At 44.8% G+C, this 19530-nt stretch overlaps 1 protein-coding gene across 1 annotated transcript; it reads right to left on the bottom strand.

Moving 5' to 3' along the window:
- Positions 1-720: 720 nt before the first annotated feature.
- On the bottom strand, positions 721-18575 carry fgfr4 (fibroblast growth factor receptor 4). The gene is made up of 21 exons (XM_073479169.1): positions 17981-18575; positions 15564-15781; positions 11808-11995; positions 11566-11716; positions 11421-11471; positions 10488-10757; positions 10303-10392; positions 10041-10207; positions 9795-9918; positions 8773-8963; positions 8497-8635; positions 8183-8376; positions 7825-7970; positions 7374-7495; positions 7173-7283; positions 6625-6815; positions 5086-5208; positions 4498-4568; positions 4099-4236; positions 3903-4008; positions 721-3461 (listed from the first exon to the last, which is right to left on the bottom strand). Exons 2-21 carry the CDS (start codon positions 15667-15669, stop codon positions 3285-3287), a joined length of 2856 nt encoding a protein of 951 aa, XP_073335270.1. The 5' UTR covers positions 15670-15781; positions 17981-18575; the 3' UTR covers positions 721-3284.
- Between the last annotated feature and the right edge of the window lie 955 nt (positions 18576-19530).

The raw sequence follows: 19530 nt of genomic DNA, 5'->3' as shown, positions 1-19530 counted from the left end.
CTTATCTACGGACACCAGTCACATACTTATGTGGAAACTAGGCGTAAATGCCAGGAGCTAAACACAACAATAAATAAGTCATTTTCTGAATACGTATGTGAACTTGTAGGGGTCGACGTGCACACCTCCATCAAGCAAGCTGATAGTTTGATCCAACTCCTGACAGGAGGTGGGTCTGAATCTGAATTTAAAAATCCAATGTTATAAAATGTGCATAAAAAAGCAATGGAAAGAAAACAGCCATATCAATATCTCTGTAATACCAAGTACATTTGGCCATTTATGAATAAAAGCTAGGCCTCAAAATCCTGGATGAGTCCCTTGCTGACAATTACAGTTTTAAGAAATTGGTTTTGAGTCCACGCAAGAGATTTATTTCAACAAATGTCATTTATTGGAAGTAAAATGACCATAAATATTAGTGTGATTGAGTGCAGCCAAAGAAAGACTGCAGCCAAAGAAAGACTGGAGCTAGTCGAAGATTTTCTCAGGTGAACTAGAGGAGTTGACGGCCCTCCACTGTCAGCCAGTTTCCTCCTGAGCTTCACATGAACAGCCCATTGTACAAAATGGGACGGAGCCAATATCAACTGATGAGAACAATAACAACCTGCCCAGAGTCAGGATATTTGCAGCTTCCCTCGAGTCTGGTTATTGTCGGGTCTGACAGAATGAATTACCATTTTTTATGCAAACACAGAGATGAGGACACACAGCTGCTTTATTTTAAATTATACTTTATTTCATATAAAAACAAAACAATAAACAAATAAATTAGATATTTCTAAAATAATTCTCTCGAGGAAATGTTTAAGAACGTTGTGATTGTTTGCTGTTTGTATCTGGGGGAAGAGCAGATAGCTGGAATGTAAAGATGCGAATGTTTCTGGACACTTTGTGGATGTAAATGTTGAGGCTTCATTCCAAAATGAGATTTCCACCAGTGACACCAGCTGTCACAACGTGATTGACGGCTTGAAATGCAAACAAATGAGGAGAGAAGATACATGAAATCCTTCGAGGACAAAATGGTTTTACAGAGAAAGAGGAGGCGATGATGCATTTTGGAGCATTTTGGAATGAAACCCTCCATTTTTCTTTACACTTCTGAACATTTGAAAGACAAAAAGGACCGGAGAGTTCAGGCAGAATACAAACTGGTGACGCAGGAGACTGACTGAGAGCACACTGTGGACCAAAATCTGTGAGCTGGATGTAGCAAACGTTCTTGACAGGACTGATTGTACAATTTGATCTCAACTGTCAACGGTTATCTTGTTTGTGTCTCAATTGTTTGTCCTGTTGGTCGGATCCAGGAGGTGAACTGGGACTCAGTTGGCATTTTTACCCCACAGGGGAATTTTCTGCAGCTGGTCCTGGTGGCAGTGGCGGAGCGGCGAATCTGAATTAAGATTTGTAATTTAAAAGATGGTGGCCATGGGGATAAAGATAGGGGCATTTGGGAGAGAAGAGGACACATTACCATAATAAGAGCCTTCATTTGCACACAAGCCCAAGCTATCCCCACACCACCACCCCCCAAAACTCCCTCTGGTCCATAGTCACACCCATTAAGCCTGCAAAGCCTTCATTGTCCGGCCAGGCTGCGGACCTGAGGACCCCTCGCCAACAGATTGGGCTGGGTGAAGGGTTACAGCCAGACAAAGGAGGGTCCCTCCCCCTTCTCCTTTATTTGAAATCAATCACACTGGCTTTCACATTCAGTGTCCCCCCTCTCCTTGTCAGCAATGACAGTGGGCTTGGGCCAGCTCCCCAACAGAGTCCCCATGCTGAATCGTCAGTCCCACCCCTGGACACACTGTCTCTGACAAAGCGATCATGTAGGCAAAGACTGAAAGAGTGAAGCCGTTGTTGGAGGAAGACCACGTGATGTTGTCTCAGAGTTTACCTGGTTGTTTTTACCTGTATATGAGCCCGTCTCTTGACCTTTGGGTCTGTGAGAACTGGTTTTATAATGCAAGAAATGCATTGCAGTTCGTGAGATCAAGACATTTTAGTGTTTTTTGTCCAACAACAGCAACAATAACTGTGCTCCTTCGGGTATTTAACCACAAATTGTTTAGTTGGGCTGGAGGTCGAAGCAGTTTGCTACAATTGGAGGGTTTCATTCCAAACTTTCCCAAGATTGAGCCATCTTTAAAGGCCCAATCCATCAATTTTTGACCACATAGATTTGAGGCTTGGGTTGTCAAAATGAGGGAAATGTAGATTAACTCAAATACATGATGCTTTTTCCAAACTGTTTACAATAGTTGCTGATGTAAACCAATTTTTTACACCATCTACTGTTAGTTTGTGGTTTTGGAGTGTCTTCAAACTTATATTTTAATTTTTTTATTACATTTGAAAGATAATCGGAGATCATAAGGTCTAAATTGTTGGTATTTTGGAATGAAACCTGAACATGAAGACAGTGTGACAGCTGTGACAGGTTTGGCACTTGAAACACTTTAAATTCCTCTTTCCTTTCGCCTCCAATAACCTTCATTTTTGTGTCATTCAGAATAATTTATAAAAGGCAATCGTCTTTCTGTCCTTGATATGTACATACAATATTTTAATATTCTAATATATTCACAGGAAATCATAAATTCAGGCACTTTGCTGCCGCTACAGCAACTTCTTAGCACAAGAGATCCTGAGATTTAAGACTGTTTTCTTCTTTTTAAATAAGCAACACAAAAGTAAAATAATCTTATATAAAGAGATTTATATTTAACAATCACTTTCTTCTTTTTTATCATAGCAAAATAAATCTTTTTTTTTTTTTTGTTAAAACGTCTTTATCACCGAGGTTTCAAGCCCTGGTTTTGGGTAGAGTTTGTGTGAGGAGATCATTGTCCGTCGCCTTTCTAAAGGAGAGTTGATCAAAGAAAGCATTTCGAGGTGTTTTGAGTACCAGGGTCTCTTCTGTTGGGTTTAGTGCCGCAGTTTTTCCAACGTAACAACTGTTCTGGGGCACAGTGCCGGAGCTGATAGTCCAAAGTACCACGATGTGTTTGTCCTCAATTCTTCTGCCAACAATGAAATGTTTTTCTTCAAACCTTCACCGTGTAATGAAGCCCACCGGCCTCAGTGCTCCACGTGCATACATGTGAGTCTGTGTGTGTATGTTAATGTGCGTGTATAAATGCCCAACTATGTTTAAGGGCTTTGTCTGGTGCCATAATGGAGGTCCAGGTGAAAACTTGCAAGGTGTGCACCCCTAATATGGCTGCCAGTAAAAGCCTCGTAGTGTTGTGTTCATGTCTGTATTTGTGTGTCTATCGGAGGGCCGTCTTCATGTCTATCCGTGAGCGCACGTCCTGGTAGCCCAGGAGACAGGGGTCGGTGGACAAGGCATCGTGAGTGAAAACAGAGTCGTTGTCGGAGGAGCAGGAGCTGGACGTGTCCTCACATGACGGGGAGTACTGCTCGAAGGGTGTCGACAGGTCCAAGTACTGAGGGGAGAGAGGAAGTTTAGAAGTTAGAGAAATGTTCTCTGCAGAAACCAAAAAATAAACAAACCCACAGACAAATGTTTGTTAAATTGGCAGTAAAAACAGTGGAAATTGAATTTGGTGTTCACTGCAAAATGGATGCAGATGGAGAGAAATGGAGCCGTCATAGTTTTAGACCACCGCATTAGTTTTGAATTGGTCAATTTGAAGCCAAGAACTTTCTGTGTTTAAGTAGGAACCAACAAATTAATCACATGCTGACACATCTGGGAGCGACGGTGCATGGGCGAGTATTTGGTGAAAAAGGCTCCCTGCACACTGCAGCCAAACACAGTTTAATTTTGTTGGAGTTTATAGACTCTGGATTCTGCGCTCCATGGTGAAGACATCTGGACAGCAGATTGTGAAAGAGAAGAAGAAGTGAATGCGTTTTAAACTCACCTCGTCAGAGATGGACAGCAACACCTTGTCCAGCTCCTCCACCAGCTGTTTGAAGGTCGGTCTCTGGGTGGGAACAGCGTGCCAGCACTCGCGCATCATCATGTAGCTACAGAGACAAAAACACAATAAAAATTAATTCTACAATCTAGACCAACTTAAAGTCGTGCAGCTTTAACGAAGAGGACTTCCAGCTTACAGTTCATGTGTGCAGTTGGAGGGTTTGTCCATGCGGTGTCCTTCCTTCAGCAGCTTAAAGAGCTCCTCAACAGGGATACCTGGGTACGGTGAGCCGCCCAGCGTGAAGATCTCCCACATCAGTACCCCAAAAGACCACCTGAAAGCAGAGGAAAGACAACATTCATGGTCAGGACACATAATCACCGTGTTGAGATGTTAGCCTAACAGAAATAACATTTGTGGCAAATGGCCGCCGTGTGACAGTTAGATGAGGTTTTAAAGGTTTTCACAAGACAAGGAAGAAAAGGATGAATAATTGGCGAGGCATTAATCAAAGTTTCCCTTTGTTCTACACGATGTCTTTCACCTGCCTTCATGTTTTCCTGCAGCGGTTCAGTATATGAGTAGTTGTACTTACACGTCGCTCTGGTGTGTGTAGACCCTGTCAAACAAGGCCTCTGGTGCCATCCACTTCACTGGCAGCCGTCCCTGCAGAGCAGACACCAACACGTTAGAGCTCCACCTTCACTCACCACAGCAACACACTTTTCATCACAACACATTTTTCTTTCTGTCTCGCTCTGTTTTTTCTGCCACATCCTAACTCTCTATGCTCCCTTATTCCTTCCCCCCTCCTCCCTCCTTGTCTCCCCCTCTTCTCTAATTAAGTCCCATTAAGCCTGCTGCCAATCAGAGGAAAACATCAGACATCTGTCCTGAGGAGTATTAAAGCTGTGAATGGAGCCAGGCAGAAGGAACCTGGCTGAGGAGGAGACATGTTTACAACCAGCCTCCAAATATCTTGACATGAAGATACTGTTCACCTTCTACTTTACTAACATTTAAGTGTACTCCTTCCATCTGAGTTGGGTTTACAAAAAGTTACAACAAATCTGAGTTTGATAAAGCAGACTTACGAAGAAGAGCACTTGTTAACGACTCAAAACAAAGTTACAGGAGAGAAAAGTGATTCTTGAAAATATTCTGCTGGAAGCTTGTCACTCACGTTGGTGGTTTTCTTGTAGTAGTCGATCTGGTGGACTCCTCTGGCCAGGCCGAAGTCAGCGATCTTCATCACATTGTCCTCGGTCACCAGAACGTTTCTGGCTGCCAAATCTCTGTGGATGCACTGCAGAGAGAGAAGAGAGAGAATTAAAGAGTGACACAAAACCCTAAAGTGAGCTTAAGGCCAACTGCTGGGTCTCTAGATTAGAAGATTAGCATAAAGTTTAAATAGTCCTGATTAATGGGCTCAGAGATTTAACACCGCTCTTCCCTTGGCAAATGTATAAATTTACAGTTTTAACTATATAATTGAATGCCCTTTTGACTGGTGACACAACATGTGCTTGTCCGTTCCAGGCCGTGGTTTGAAGCTTTCATGTTCAAAACACAGAGTTCGGGGAGGTAGAAATGATTCACTGCAGATTTTCTCCAAAAATGAAAAGACTCAGACGTCTAAAGTCAACACAGAGTGCCTCATTTTAGTGGACGCAACAAAATTAAAACGTCTTTATATAGAAACCCCGGGAGTTTGAAGTAAAAACAACTCTTTGGGAGGAAAAAAAGAAAGGCACTGTTTGCCCACATTGAATGGATGTCATTAAGTTTATTTTGGTTTTCATTCGAAATAGACGTGGGATTTGTGGGGATGTGCGAAACGAACCAGCCTCGGTTTGTGGGTCTCCCCATAATGGAGGGTTAGTTTCAGGCTCCTGCATTCTTAGGAGGCCGGAGAGCCAGAAACCTGATGCCTACACCCAGACGACGGCTCTGCTGCCTGTTTGCTAACAGATTTATGGCAGCGCTAAAAAGGACAAAGCCCTGCGACGGAGGGGACGGACAGATGGATGAAGAAGAGTAAACAGGACTGAAGCTGCGGCAGCTTTCTGCTCAGGAATGCCTGTCTGAGACACCGGCTGGCAGACAAAGAGACATGTTGATAAGAAGCACACAGACAGAGTGCATGCTGGGTAAATGAAAGGAGGAGAAACATGGGGGGTGGGGGTGGGAAGAAAAGAAAGAAAAGGGGCACAGAGAGATGGGGGATCGGAAAGAGAAAGAAGAGAAGGGGAAGGCTGTCTGGACCGAAATCATCATCCGAAGGCCAAGTGCTCAAATCCAAAAACACTGAATTACACGAGATAATCACAATTCCCTTTATGTCAACACAAAACGGCTGATATTACAGCCTATTAAGGGCTTATACAGCTCATGAAGTCTACAAATGTTAAGCACTTTGGTATTTAGCTTTCATTTTGTGGTCGGCTCAAGAACACAGATATATTTTACTGTAATGAGGTCTGATGACACGGAAACATCCCTGTGGGGCTGAGGCTTGCAATGTTCCACCCAAGAGTACTGAGAAAGCCGGATTTGTCGGACCAACGGTATAAAATGCGAGGACATTTACAAGAATATAAAACAGAGACAAGCGGCAAAACCTCATATTATCGATTAGGGTTAGGATTAGCATCCATGAAACACCAGAGATTCAGACTCTTCTACTACTACGAGGTATCTTCTCTCTTTAAGGTGAACGTACCCTTTTAGAGGCAAGGTACTCCATCCCTCTGGCAACCTGGTAGGCACAGGACAGCAGGTCTTTGAAGGTGAGCTGCTCTTCAGGCACCTTGGTCACATCAAAGGTGTAGTCCATGCCTGGGGGTCGCCGGGCACGCAGGTACTCCCTCAGACTGCCTTTGGACGCGTACTCCACCAGCACATACAGAGGGCCTGGAGGGGGTGAATACAAACAAGATGAAGGACGGGGTTTGCTTCTATTGTTGTTTTAGCCTGGAGGCTTTGGACCACCATAGTTGAAACACTCACTAAATTAGGTTGTTGTGATTTACAATAAAAAGAGGGTTCGGGAGGGAGGTAAAGGAAAGGCATTGTTTTCTCTCCAAAAAGAGGGTGTGTGTGTCATAATTAGTGTTAACAAGAAGGAACTTGTCTTTTAATCAGTGCTCTAATCTGACTTGTCCAGGAGGAGATCCAACCTTTTTACCCAAATCCTCGTTTGTAGCAGGGTATGCTGGATAGAAATCAAACAACAAACAATAAAGGTTTAGTCAGAGGTCAGAAACTCACCATCCTGGGTGCAGACTCCGAGCAGGTTGATGATGTTCTTGTGTTTGTCCATCACCTTCATCAGCTCCATTTCGGAGATGAGGTCTGCAAGATCTTTGTCTGTGGCGTCATCTGACGGAAAAGATACATCTCATTTAAGAAAACCATGTCCCACAGGCAACTCTAAGAAGTATTCTTGTGTCTGTGTCATTTCTTCCCTACCTTTGAGCATCTTGACCGCCACAGTGCTGGCCGGATCCGGACAGTCCTTGTTGATGCCGTAGGCCTCAGCTCTGACCACCTGGCCGAAGCAGCCTTCTCCTAGAGGTTTGCCCAACGTCAAACTAGAGAGAGAAAGACAGTTAGTGAAAATAAGAATGTCCAAATGAAAACTGTACAAATCCATAATTTGGGGCTCTGGTTTCTTAAAACATGGGTTGGGTTGAGCCAAAAATGGATTGCGGGCTTGTTTCTTTTTTAGGTCTCCACATGACGCGAGGGCTGCAGCGTTGAAACGAGTCTGGATCCGTGAAGCCAAACTAAACTTAGTGAAGAAATACTCTCTATGTAAGGGGCAGAACTTTTAAGTTAACTCTGTATTAACTCAAAACTCAGGGGTCCTTTATTCCTTTACAAAATATAATCAAGCGTTTCTAAATTGCAGATCACTTACTTCTCTCTGGGGAACTCCCAGTCTGGGTCGTAGGGCAATTCAAACTCCATGACTCCAGCCAGCATGGGAGAGCAGCTGGACGAGAGGCGAGCCACCCTCATGAGCGACGCACTGGACTTTCCTGACGAGTTGGACTCCACCGAGTACTGAAGGAAGAGATACAGAAAAGGAGAGTTACTTTTCAGTCTTCAGGAACATGTAGGAAGGTTGTTCTGAACACTTTTGCCTTCAGATGTGGTCGCACAACACTTTGTTGGGTTAGAAGAATTGACTATCTTTATCCAGAATCGCATTCCCTACTTTTGAGTCATAGTCGACAAAACAGCTGTGAGAGAAAACAGACTTAAGTTCAGTGTACCTGTCTGCGAAGAGGAAACTTGGAGAGCTTCTGGACAGGGAGGGCATCAAACGGTTCCCTTCTGGGGTGGACCTGCATTCGACACAACACCACGATGACGATGGCCATAATCAGAGCCAGGAAGCCACAGGCGTAGATGATGATGTCTGTGTACTTGGTCTCCATGCTGTCCATAGCGTCTGCGGCTTCCTCTTCTACAGGAGGAGAGTGAAGGGTTAGAGTTTGTCAGGACCAAGATATCACTCGCTGACTCATTTGCTGCCAGTTTACAGGCACAATTACTGAATCACGTAGGCTGAAGTCTTTTTCTTTACCTGAGATGACGATGAGCCAGGCGGACTGGTGGGCGAATCCGATTGAATTTCCAGCTAGACAGGTGTACTCTCCTGCATCCTCCATGGTGACCTTGGACAGGTAGAGTACCTCCACCTCTGACATGTTGAGACTACCAGTCTGCACAACACAGATGCAGGAAAAGTTGCATAAACAGTTAGTATGCAACAATCATAAAGCTACAACTTCTCTTCATAGTTCCAGCTGTGTTTGCACTTGTAAGAACACCTATGCACCAACTGCTACAAGACACCAACCTTGAGGATCTGAACGTATGGCGTCCCATCAGAACCGTAGCGGCTGCCGTTCCTCTCTATGTGCTTGAGCCACTGAATGTGAGGCTGGGCATCGCTGTAGACCTTACAGTGGAACTGGACGTCGCTGCCCACCACTGCTGTGGTGTTGGCGGGTAGACCGGCCTGAAGGATGGGTCTGTGTGGGGAACGCTCTGTATCAGGAAGAAGTCAGAGGAGAGATGATCAAATATAGCATTAAACTCAAGATAAAGCAGTCAGAGTTTAAAGGATTTCCTTCTCCTAAGGGTAACAGTTCAGAGGTGATTTGGAGATTTACCGATCTAAATTCTGTCTCACAACTACCCCTCCCAACAGGATGCAGGTAGGACAAAAACATCCAGATATTTGGCAGTTTCACAGCTGGCAAACATGCCTGCTTTGTACACAGAGGTCTAAAAGTGCCCACCAGTTGTCGCTGTCACCTATAATGTGTTTATATGCTGGCAAAAGAGCAGGAAATGTCATTTTGAGACGAAAATCCGTTCCATTAGCGTGGCTCTTTGTCAGCTGTTCGCCGGGCTCTCTTTGATCTGCGGTTACTCTCGCTCTCTGATCTCGTTAGTTGTCTCGTTAGTCCTCTCCCCCCGTTGATTGGGAACGGAAACTGACCCCGTGGTGGACAGACAGCGAACAAATGAACAAACAAACCGCAGCAATCCTCGATCCCCTGTCACAGGTCAGGTAGAAAACTGGTGTGGACGCCTGACCGTCCACATCCTGCCTGGAATGACTGACGCCAGGCGCCCCTGTCACCTTCTGCTCACCCCCCCAGTTATCCCCTCCCTCAGACTGGAGGCTTTTATTTGAAGGCTTGATGCTTTTTCCACAAGAGCTGACTAACTGTTACTATTTCTGCCATCAACGTTGTCAGCCAGATCAGGTTTTAAAAATAATCTCTGATCTGCTTCACAGATTCAGTTCAATAATTCAAGCAGAAAGAAAGACACACACTTGCACACACCCTCCACACATCCATGACTTACCCAGGACATCGAGGACGTAGCTGTGAGTGATGGAGCCATATTTGTTATCCACCACACAGGTGTAGTTTCCTCTGTCTGAAGGCACGACGCTCTCCATCACCAGGCTCCAGTGCTGGTGTCTCAGCTAGCCGAGGAAACACAAAATCTCATCAGTGTGAATAGGAGAGAGAGGCTTTGCTAGATCATTCAAATTAACCTTTAGCTTTATTTAGACTTCAGGAGACAACAAACAGCTTCCATCCTCACCTTGATGCCCCCGATGCGATGCTCTCCTCTGAATTCCCGCCCATTTTTGAGCCAGCGGATGCTCGGCATGGGGCTGCCCATAGCCGGACACCGAAACTTCACAGTGTTCCCCGCAGGCACAGCGTACAGCTTCTTCTCCATACGCTGGGTGTGGGTCCAGTAAGGACCTGTATGGACAAAGAGCAGCTGTTAGCCAGGATGCTCTGATGAAGCCTGGAGGTTCATCAAGGATTGCAGCTACTAAGCAAACCAAACAACACACCTCTGGAGAAGTAAACCTGGTCGTTTTCGATCTCAGCTGATGAGTCCTCCAAACCGTTATCCTCATCATCGTCACCTGACCCCAACGAGTCTGGAGATGTGACAAATAAAGTTTAGTCCAATCTGCAGTTCAAAACCTAAAGCTAATCAGTTTACTATCAGTTTTTGGGTGCTTTGTGTTCTTACCCGCCACAGTGATCGTGAAGTTCCTCACAGGCTCTTTGGTTCCCCGGAGAACACAAACATAAACACCCGAATCCTCGTAAGTTACGTCCGTGATCTCCATGATGGTGCCGCGGATCTGTATGCGTGGCGTGGGCAGAACCCGGGCTCCCTCCTTGTACCAGTTCACCGCCATGCCTGGCCGGCTGCTCATGTCGCAGCGCAGCTTCAGGACGTTGCCCGGCTCTAAGAGAAGATGCTCTGTTGTGTCTTCACTCAGGTCCTCGAGAACATCTGTGGAAACATTAGCACAGAAGGTGTCAGCATGCTGCAGCGGAGGATGTTTCCCTCTCAGCTTTTTCTTCTTGTTTTATCTCGTGCTTTCTGTCAGTCAGCAGGTTATTTCTTCATCTTCCCTTTAAACCAAGAAGCCATCCCCTCAACTATGACCTTCAGCTCTTCAACCCCTTTATCTCTTATCCCCCCCTCAAACACACACACACACACACACACACAATGAAATCACCATGGAGACCAGGAACCCTCACCCTCCTCCTCCTCAACACACACACCCCCTCCTTCTCCTCACACGGCAAACTCCCTCCCTTCACTTGCTCACTCCAAAAAAAAAAGAAGAAAAGAAACGTGGAGGAAGAGCGATTGAAGCTAATGAACATGTTGCAGCGTGACAGTGGACGAAGAGTAAATCTGAGGGGCGGTGAAGGTTCACTGGAGATCTAAGTGAGCGAAGGAAGGAGAGAAGTTCATTCCAGGCTGGGGCGGAGGACGCCGGCGTTTGAGAGCACACAGATGGCCGCCATACCATCTTCAAGGGTAACAGCAGTATGTGTTTAAATCCCTGAACATCTTCAGCAATTTAAAGGATTGTGACTGAAACATTTTGTGGTTCTGCAGCGGTCACACATTTTGTCCTGCATGATAAATAAGTTACTGTACCTGGGGGGATTTCAGCAGCGGCCAGGTCCACAGTTCGTGAAATTATGGTACCTGTGGAAGGGAAAAATTGGTGGTAATTGTCCTTAAAGTCACAAAGGAGCACAAAACAACAATGTGGATTGCCGTGATGATAAGTGTGTCTTACCAGGCAGGACTTCCAGCCACGCCGACTGCATGGCCTGCACCGTCTGTCCTGCGTGGGTGTTCTCAGCCATGCAGATGTACTCTCCTGCATCCTCCAGCGTGATGTTGGACAGATGCAATGTGTTTAGTTTGGATGCGTTGCTCTGCAGGGCCTTCATGGAGGAAAGAAACATGTTTTTAATATGATGAGGACAGAAACAAAACACAGTCTGAGCAGAAAAATCTAATTGTTTCCGTTCTCACCGTCAGGGCTCTGAGGCGAGGCTGTCCACCTTGGCTCCGACCCGATGCGCTGGCCTCCGTCTTCAGCCACTGCACCTTGGTGGATGCCGGCCGGTGGACTTTACACACCAGCTTCACTTGACCGCCCACCACCGCTGTTGTGTTTTCTGGGTAACCTGGTACGATCAGAGGCCTGGAGACCCGAAGATCTAGGGAACAAAAAGGAGGATATTTTGGTCAACTTTTCCGCTGAATGATTAAAATTTACTACTAAACTAACAACACTGTCTTTAAAAAAAACAGATTTTAGATGTCATAGTATGTTTTTCATAGAATAAAGGAGTCTAGACTCTTCACAAACGTCCTTGGTCCGAACATGAACTGAGTGAGCGAGACAAAATTGTCAAAACACACCCTGGTGGTTTCAGTTTACCTCTGAAAGGTCTGGCAACAGAAATACACCATGGTCCTTAACAACCACTGTCATTTAATGCGACCAGGAACTGGCGATAGAGTGCCCTGATAACCCAGCAACCATCGTGTCACCATCAGCTACAGTGCCATCCATTCAGTGGGTCACTCGCCCATTTACGCGCTCGCCCACTCACTTGTTGGAGCATATGTGCGCCCTGGCCAGGGACCTCGCTCGCTGCTGCTCAGTCACTCAGAACGAGCAATTTTCCAGGGCAATTTTCTGTCTGATTGCTTCCTGCAAGCGCTTAGTGAAAAGGCAATCTGTTCTCTTGTCGGAGTGAAGTGCTGCCTTTTTTTTCTAATCGCTCAGAGTACATGTAGAGGTAACGCTTTCAGGAAGAAAAAAAAAACCTCTTTTACAATGCTTTAAGTGGAAAATCAGAAACAGTGATTGGTCAAAGCAGCCAAAGGGAAAACAAATTAAAAGAAACATCTTGATGGCTGGTTATAAAGTGAACACTCATCACTTAGTCTGCATTCAAGTTCAAAACCTTAACAACATGAGATCCGAACAAGCCGCTCATTTTCATCTAATGGGGGAGATTTGAACACAGTAAAACAGTCAGCGGTAAATCACAGTGATGGACACACAGCCATGCTAATGAACTTCCAGAGACAGGGACGGTGCCCCAGAGTTGAACTCGCGGCAGAGTGTGAATTGTCACCCAGAGGCGAGGGGGCAAACAAAACACAACACAACACAAACAAACCGCCCGGCCGGTGCGAGCCAGCCAGTCAGCCAGCCAGCCGGCTGGGCTGGCAGCAGAGCCCTCTGCGGAAACGGGCTGGGACAATGAGGAGCTTCATGCCCTGGACTGGGAACAGAGCAGCAGAGCATCCAATACGTACTGTCAGTTTAGTTTTGTCAGATCACATCGCAGTTATTTATTTTGTTCCTGATGCTGGAGAATCACTAAAAGCCTTATGTATCTGCTTATTATACTCATAAATCAAGTTATTACCTCTATGAAGGTGGCTATTTGCTCACTTGAATCTGTTTGTATGTTGGTTTGTGACCAGGATTACACAAAAACTACTAAACGGATTTACACGAAACTTGGATGGAGGATGGGTCTCGGCCCAGAATGGGCCCCATTAACTTTTGATGTGGATCCAGTCGTATTTTCTCTCTTTCTTTAGCATTGTCAGAGTGTCAATTTTTTGACATTTTTGTTAATTTCTCAGGGATTAAAGCATAAATCTTGATGAAGACGATCAAGTGTATTTAGGTGGCAGATATCTATGATGTGGATCCAAGCAGATTTAAGTTTAGGTAAGTGGACTTTTTGTCACGTTACGATCTCCAAGGTCAAGAATGAACCTTCAAGCTCAACATACATCATTTTTTCATCCTGTGTTTGCGATCATTCGTTCTCTGTTTATACACCAGTCAACGAGTTAGCTGCTCACTCAGTCGTCCAACTCTGTCGGCAGGCAGCTCTGGTCTGAGCGCTCTCTTTGACCAGCAGATGCACATTGATCAAAGCAAGAGATGGCATCTGTTGGCACAATATCTTCTCCGTAATGTTGCAAATGGCTCACTGTCATTGTGAAATTAAATAATTAACAGCCTTGATTGTTTTTTCGTTGATTGTTTTTGTGATTCTATTAAAAAAGCTACAGTTTTCTTGAGGAAAAGACTGTTTTTGGTCAATAAATCTGAACATCACATGATTAAAACAGCCATGGATTTAAGTTGTCGACCATCCCTTAAACTTTGACACCAGCTGTGTAAATTTCGAGCAGCCGAAAACACAGCAGGAGCGCACGGACAAAAGCTATACTCAGTCTTTTATATAATCTGTAATGATGTGGCAGAAAACAGGACTGAAAATAAGTTTTCCGGGGGAAGAAATAGAAAAAACCTTGGACAAGTCTGATCCCTGCATTTAGCAGCACACAGTTAGTAACATTAGATGTGTAATTATATTTGGAGCACGTTGTGATTTATTTTTTCTCTCAGAGCTGTTATCAAATTAGCAACATGGAGGCAGAGACTGATTTAAATAGATTAATAAACAATAAAAGTGAAAATAATTCTTGTTTTTCATCCTAAATTTGAACTCTTTGTGTTTGCGTCTTGTCCCTTCAGAGAGGAGACCGACTGACCCTGCCTGCCCACCCTGTCAGGAGTGTGAGCAGTGCATTGTGGGTCCCTCTGACCCTCATCACCTTTCCTTTGCTGGACTCGTCTTCAGGGAGGTGGGACTCTCTTTTCACTCCTTTAACTGACACAAAGAGGGAGTTTATCTTTTTCTTTTTGATCGTCTCTGTCACCTCTCAGTTATCGAGGATTACGGCGACTGTTTCCGTGTTTAATTTGGCCCGTAGAGGCTGAAACACCATAATTTGTGTCCATTTTCTTGCATTTTTTCTTTCCACTTGTTGAGTTTGAGGCTTGATATTTATTTGACTTTAGCTGATGAAAGTGGATTCAAATGGGACTGATTTTATGTGTGACTCTTGAAACTCCTTAGTTTGCAATGCCGCCTCCACACCTGCACGTTTTACAACCGTAAGATCTTTCTGTTATCCATCCTCGTTCGACTCTTTGCTCATCTGTCCTGTAAATAAACCTTAAAGGTTTTTCCGGGCCTCCTCCTGCACATTGTCGTCTGAGCAGCAAGCCCCGACCGGCCTCCCTTGGCCCTGGAGTACAAAGCGGGGCCACGGAGACGGAGATGAGAGACAGCTTCTGTGCTCGATGCCTCGGAGCAAAACAATCCACTTTGTCTTTCATCATTTCAATCCACAAACATCCTTGGAAAAATGTCACCCCTGAAGACTTTTAATCTGGAAACTTAATTCACTTTACAGCAAAAGAAGAAGTCAGAGAGTTTGTTCTTCAGCGATTATACTGATTACTACTTAAGATTTTACAGCTGACAATGGCTGACTTTTTGCATTGGCTTCTGTTTGTAAAGCATGAATGAAAAAGGCCTCTGCAGCCCCCCCTCTTCATCCTCTACAGCTGGCACGCAGCCAGGCAGATTTACACTTCCGAGCCTCAGGGCCTCGGGCGGATCAGGTAGCACAGTTTACGGCAGCAAAACACTGAGAGCTTTTTTTTCCCCTTCCCTTCCTCGCTCCGTCCAAGAATCGACTACAGACTCTGTCATTTTTCCTGTCACCTTGACTTCCTCTGTGGTGGTGGCTGCTGCCAAGAAACCAACACTTTCTAAGGCCAGTCCTGTCCACAAACCGTCTGTGGATTCAAACCAGCAACCTTCCCAGTCACACACATGCTTATCTAACCTTTACACATCACAAACCCACCAAAGGAAAAAGGAAGAAACAACTCACCTTTGGTTCTTCCTTCGTCGATGGCCCTGCCCGAGACTCTGTCCATAAAACAGAGCAGGAGAACGCAGAACGTGCAGACCCTCGCCATCTTCTTGACGTGACGCATGTGTCTTGTGGTTAAAAGTCAGAAAAACACGTTGGAAGCCTGGGGTTGGCTTCACACTCCGCTCCCTGGCATTGGAGACGTCAGAAATCCACAGTGTCTCTAAATCTGGATCCTGTAGAGGCAAAAAAGAAAAACACACAGGAGAAGGTTATCTGCTGATCAGAAAGATGATTCTCTGAGGAGAAGATTTTTAAACCAACACAAACGATTGTGCAGACAAACAGTTAAAGAGCCTGTTTAGACGGCGAGCAGCTGTATTCTTAACCAGATGTCCTGCTAACTGTCCCGCTCGTCTGCCTTACATTGTCCAGGCTCTCCTGCGTCATGAATAAGGAGCAGGGCTGTTACAGCCTGTTGTTTGTCAATGGATGGCGCTCGGTCTGCCCCGGGATAATGGGCCCTTGCTAGAAAAACACTTGAAACTTGCCAGGAAGCTACAGAAGCTGAAGGAGCGGCAGAGGAGAGAGTCGACTGGCAGCTGATGAGACTTCAGGTTCAGGATGGAAAATGGTGAAACGGGTAAATGTTCACTGTGTCATTTTGACATGCGATTCAATCAATTTGAGCGTTTTATGTCACGGTTTTAACTCGATGCGTTTATGGGAGAAGATTTGGTCTTTCTTGTGCCTCAACTTGGAGAATGTTCTGATGATTATATTCAGATTGGCATAAGAAAATGTCAGAAAACAGCCTTCAGATCACTCGTTTTGTCTGACAAACAGTCCAAAACCCTGAAAAGATTCAGTTAATTATTACAGAGGAGAAATAAGGTCAGCAAACCCCCACGACTATGAAGTTGGATCAAGGATTTATGATCTGATATTTGACTTTTGAGAATCTCTGTCAGTCACCTGTAGATGAATGGACTTGTTTCAGCTCTAACATGAGCTTGTTTTAACCTTTTTCTAACCTCAGGAAAATACACTTAACCACACAATGCACCAGTGTTATTTAAAAAGTTAATCAGTAACTTGCAATTAACACAAAAGTGCAGCTATGTGAAGGTTTGGTGCGACAAAAACCTCAATATCAGCTGAATCCAATGAGAAAATGTTATTTAACTTCTCTTATTATATAAAAAAAAATGTTATTATAAAGATAATTTAACAACAACACTGTCGCCGTGAACTCATTCTGCAGACAAACTATAAACGCTGACAGCCTACAAGATTACTGAAGGAATAATACAGTTATTTTTCTGCTACAGTCGGGCCAACTGCGCACAGGCGCCAGACCCCGGTGCGTGCGCTCCACGCATGCATGCCGCGCCCACACACACACACACACACACACACACACACACACACACACACCGTTTAAAGAACCAGCCTGCTGAATGAAACGTATTCTTTCTCAATTAAGGGCTGGAAAAAAAAAAACTTTTTTCTCCTGCTGCTGCTAATTCCGCTGGCACGCCGCCTCGCTGCTGTTCAGCCGGAGCCAAAATACTTGTACTGTATTCTACCTTTCAGTCACTGTGGAGGCTTGTATTTCTTAATGTACTGCATGTTTCTGTCACATAAATCACACTTAATAAACCAGTCATGTGCGCTATTGGTCTCAAACGGGCCTTGTAGGTTATAATGGAGCCAAAAGGCTGCCAACCACAAGTTAAACCTGTTAATATTTATATTATTTTATTCTGGAGGGTCACAGTGTCTGCACGTGTGACAGTGCAGAGTGTCTGACACACGGTGGGATCAATAAAATAAAAAATAAAGGCAGTCAGACTGTTGAAATTACATTTTAAACTGAATGTGCGACGAAAATCAGAGGATTTTCTTGCAAAAGGTGTTTTTTAATTCACATAATTTGGGTGAAATAACGATTAAATGTGTCATTTTTTAAATAATTTAAAGTGGAGATTATTGTGATTTGTGGTCAGACAGAGTTCAAACTCCACAGTCTTTTCTCATGACAAATAGTCCATGTGGAAGGTTCAATGTCTAATGAATGACTTGTTTGGCTCTGTGCGTTGCAAAACACAACAAGTTTAACTTCGCCGCAGCTTCTCTCCTGAAATCCCACTTTAAAAATCACAAAACGTGGATGAATTCACTCGTTTAGAGTGCTGGGTGGAGAAATAGACCCACTGCATTGTTTTAATAAATATACAGTTTTCTAGAGAATCAAATAAAAACCTAGAATTCCCTCTTTAATGCCAAGATCTGATGCTTAAAGTAATTGAATATGAGGCTGTGTTAAGTACTTTTTTGTGTTGATCTATCCCTGCCTGCTCAACGCCTGCAGAAAATGAATGAAACAACAACTCTCCAAGAACCTCCAGCTGTCTCCGTCTGTTTTCACCCACCTTTCCTCCTCCTCTGTCCTCGCAGTGATGACTGGCACCAGGGGAGAAATCACTCCTTGTCCCGGTTGACTCGACTGAATATTGAAATCCTCATTTGGAGCTCTTGTACGTCCTTTTTCCAGAGCGGTCCGCGAGTGAGCGTCTCTCTGCTGTTGTTGTATCCGGCTGAAAGCGAAGTCCAGCTTATAAATCCATCAAAAACAGTCCCCTGGAACATGAACGACAGCTGCCGGGCTCTCCTGCTGACCGGAGGGAAGGAGCTGTGTGTGTGATCCCCCCTTTCTGGGCAAAGTCCACTGCAGCCGGCCGCTCAGAGCGCTAAATCCATGGAGTGAGAGAGAAAACCAAACACGGTGCGAGAACGTGGGGTTGGAAAACTGTCCTTTTCTCGCTGTGAAAATGTTGAGAAAAGATCCGATGTGGCGAGAGAATAAGAGAGGGAGACGGGTGGTAAAAAAAAAGTGCGCCCGGTGCGTCTTTACGCAGCGCTTCTGCCAACTTCTTCCTCTCCTCCTTGGTGAGATCTGAGCTCTGCCGCTGAAACGTGGAGCTCAGCCTCCCCTCAGTCCGATTCCCTTTTACAGCAGAGAGCGAGGAGCGAGCGTCCTGCACACACCGACCCTCCAAGAGCACTCTGCTGCTCTCCGGACGGCAGGCACAACAACAATGGTCTGAGAGCGGCCAGGGGAGCAGGAGGAGGAGGGAGGAGGAGGGAGGAGGGAGAGGGAGGGGAGGGTGCGCTTCTGTTACCCCCACACACACAAAAACACCCCCCATCCCTCCACAGAGCTGGCAAATAAAAACCCAAGAGCCTCTCTGCCTCTCTGCCTCTCCCTCTCACAGGGCACAGCTCGATGAAGTTGTCTGAATTCACAACATTTAAGCTTTTCTGACCAAAAACACACTTTTAACAACGAGTCTCCTTCAATCAGTCGCATAAATCACGTTATAAAAACAGCTTTTTTTTTATGATGCCTTTATGCAAACAAGCGCATTAAGGCCTCTTTAGCAGACGCATTCAATTAGGCTGCGTTAGTGCGTGAATGCTGTGAATTGCCTCCACGTTTTAATTGCATCAGTAAAAAGAACAAGACCCGCGTAATCCCATTAGCTGCAGCAGAGAATCAAGATCAGCACTGCTGGGTTTTTTTTTATCAGATTAACTCTCTGAGCCTTAATGTCTCGGAGAAAGACGCGTCATGTGTTCATTTTAGGAAGAAATGTGGATTTTGATTCATAAATAACATGAAATGAGAGTTTTATATGAGAGCAGCATGCAGGGGAGGGACAGAAAACAGCTGATAGTGAACCTGAGGCATGAAAACTCATTAAGTTTCCCTTCAGTTTACTTTGTCACATCAGACTGCTGGGATTTTATACAAAAAAGATTTAAAACACATCTCTGTCTGCATCTCACCTTCATAATAAAATCTGAATCCTTTCTTCTATATTGATTTTTAATGCTTTAGCTTGTACAATCACGAAATAAGAATAAAAAAAAGGAGAAATAAATAATTTTTTCGGCTTCCAGAACAATAAACTTTATTTTC

Source organism: Pagrus major, chromosome 13, assembly GCF_040436345.1.
Source record: "Pagrus major chromosome 13, Pma_NU_1.0".
NCBI lineage: Eukaryota > Metazoa > Chordata > Actinopteri > Spariformes > Sparidae > Pagrus > Pagrus major.
The sequence above is the reverse complement of the archived record's forward strand: the minus strand, read 5'-3'. Positions and strand labels throughout refer to the sequence as shown.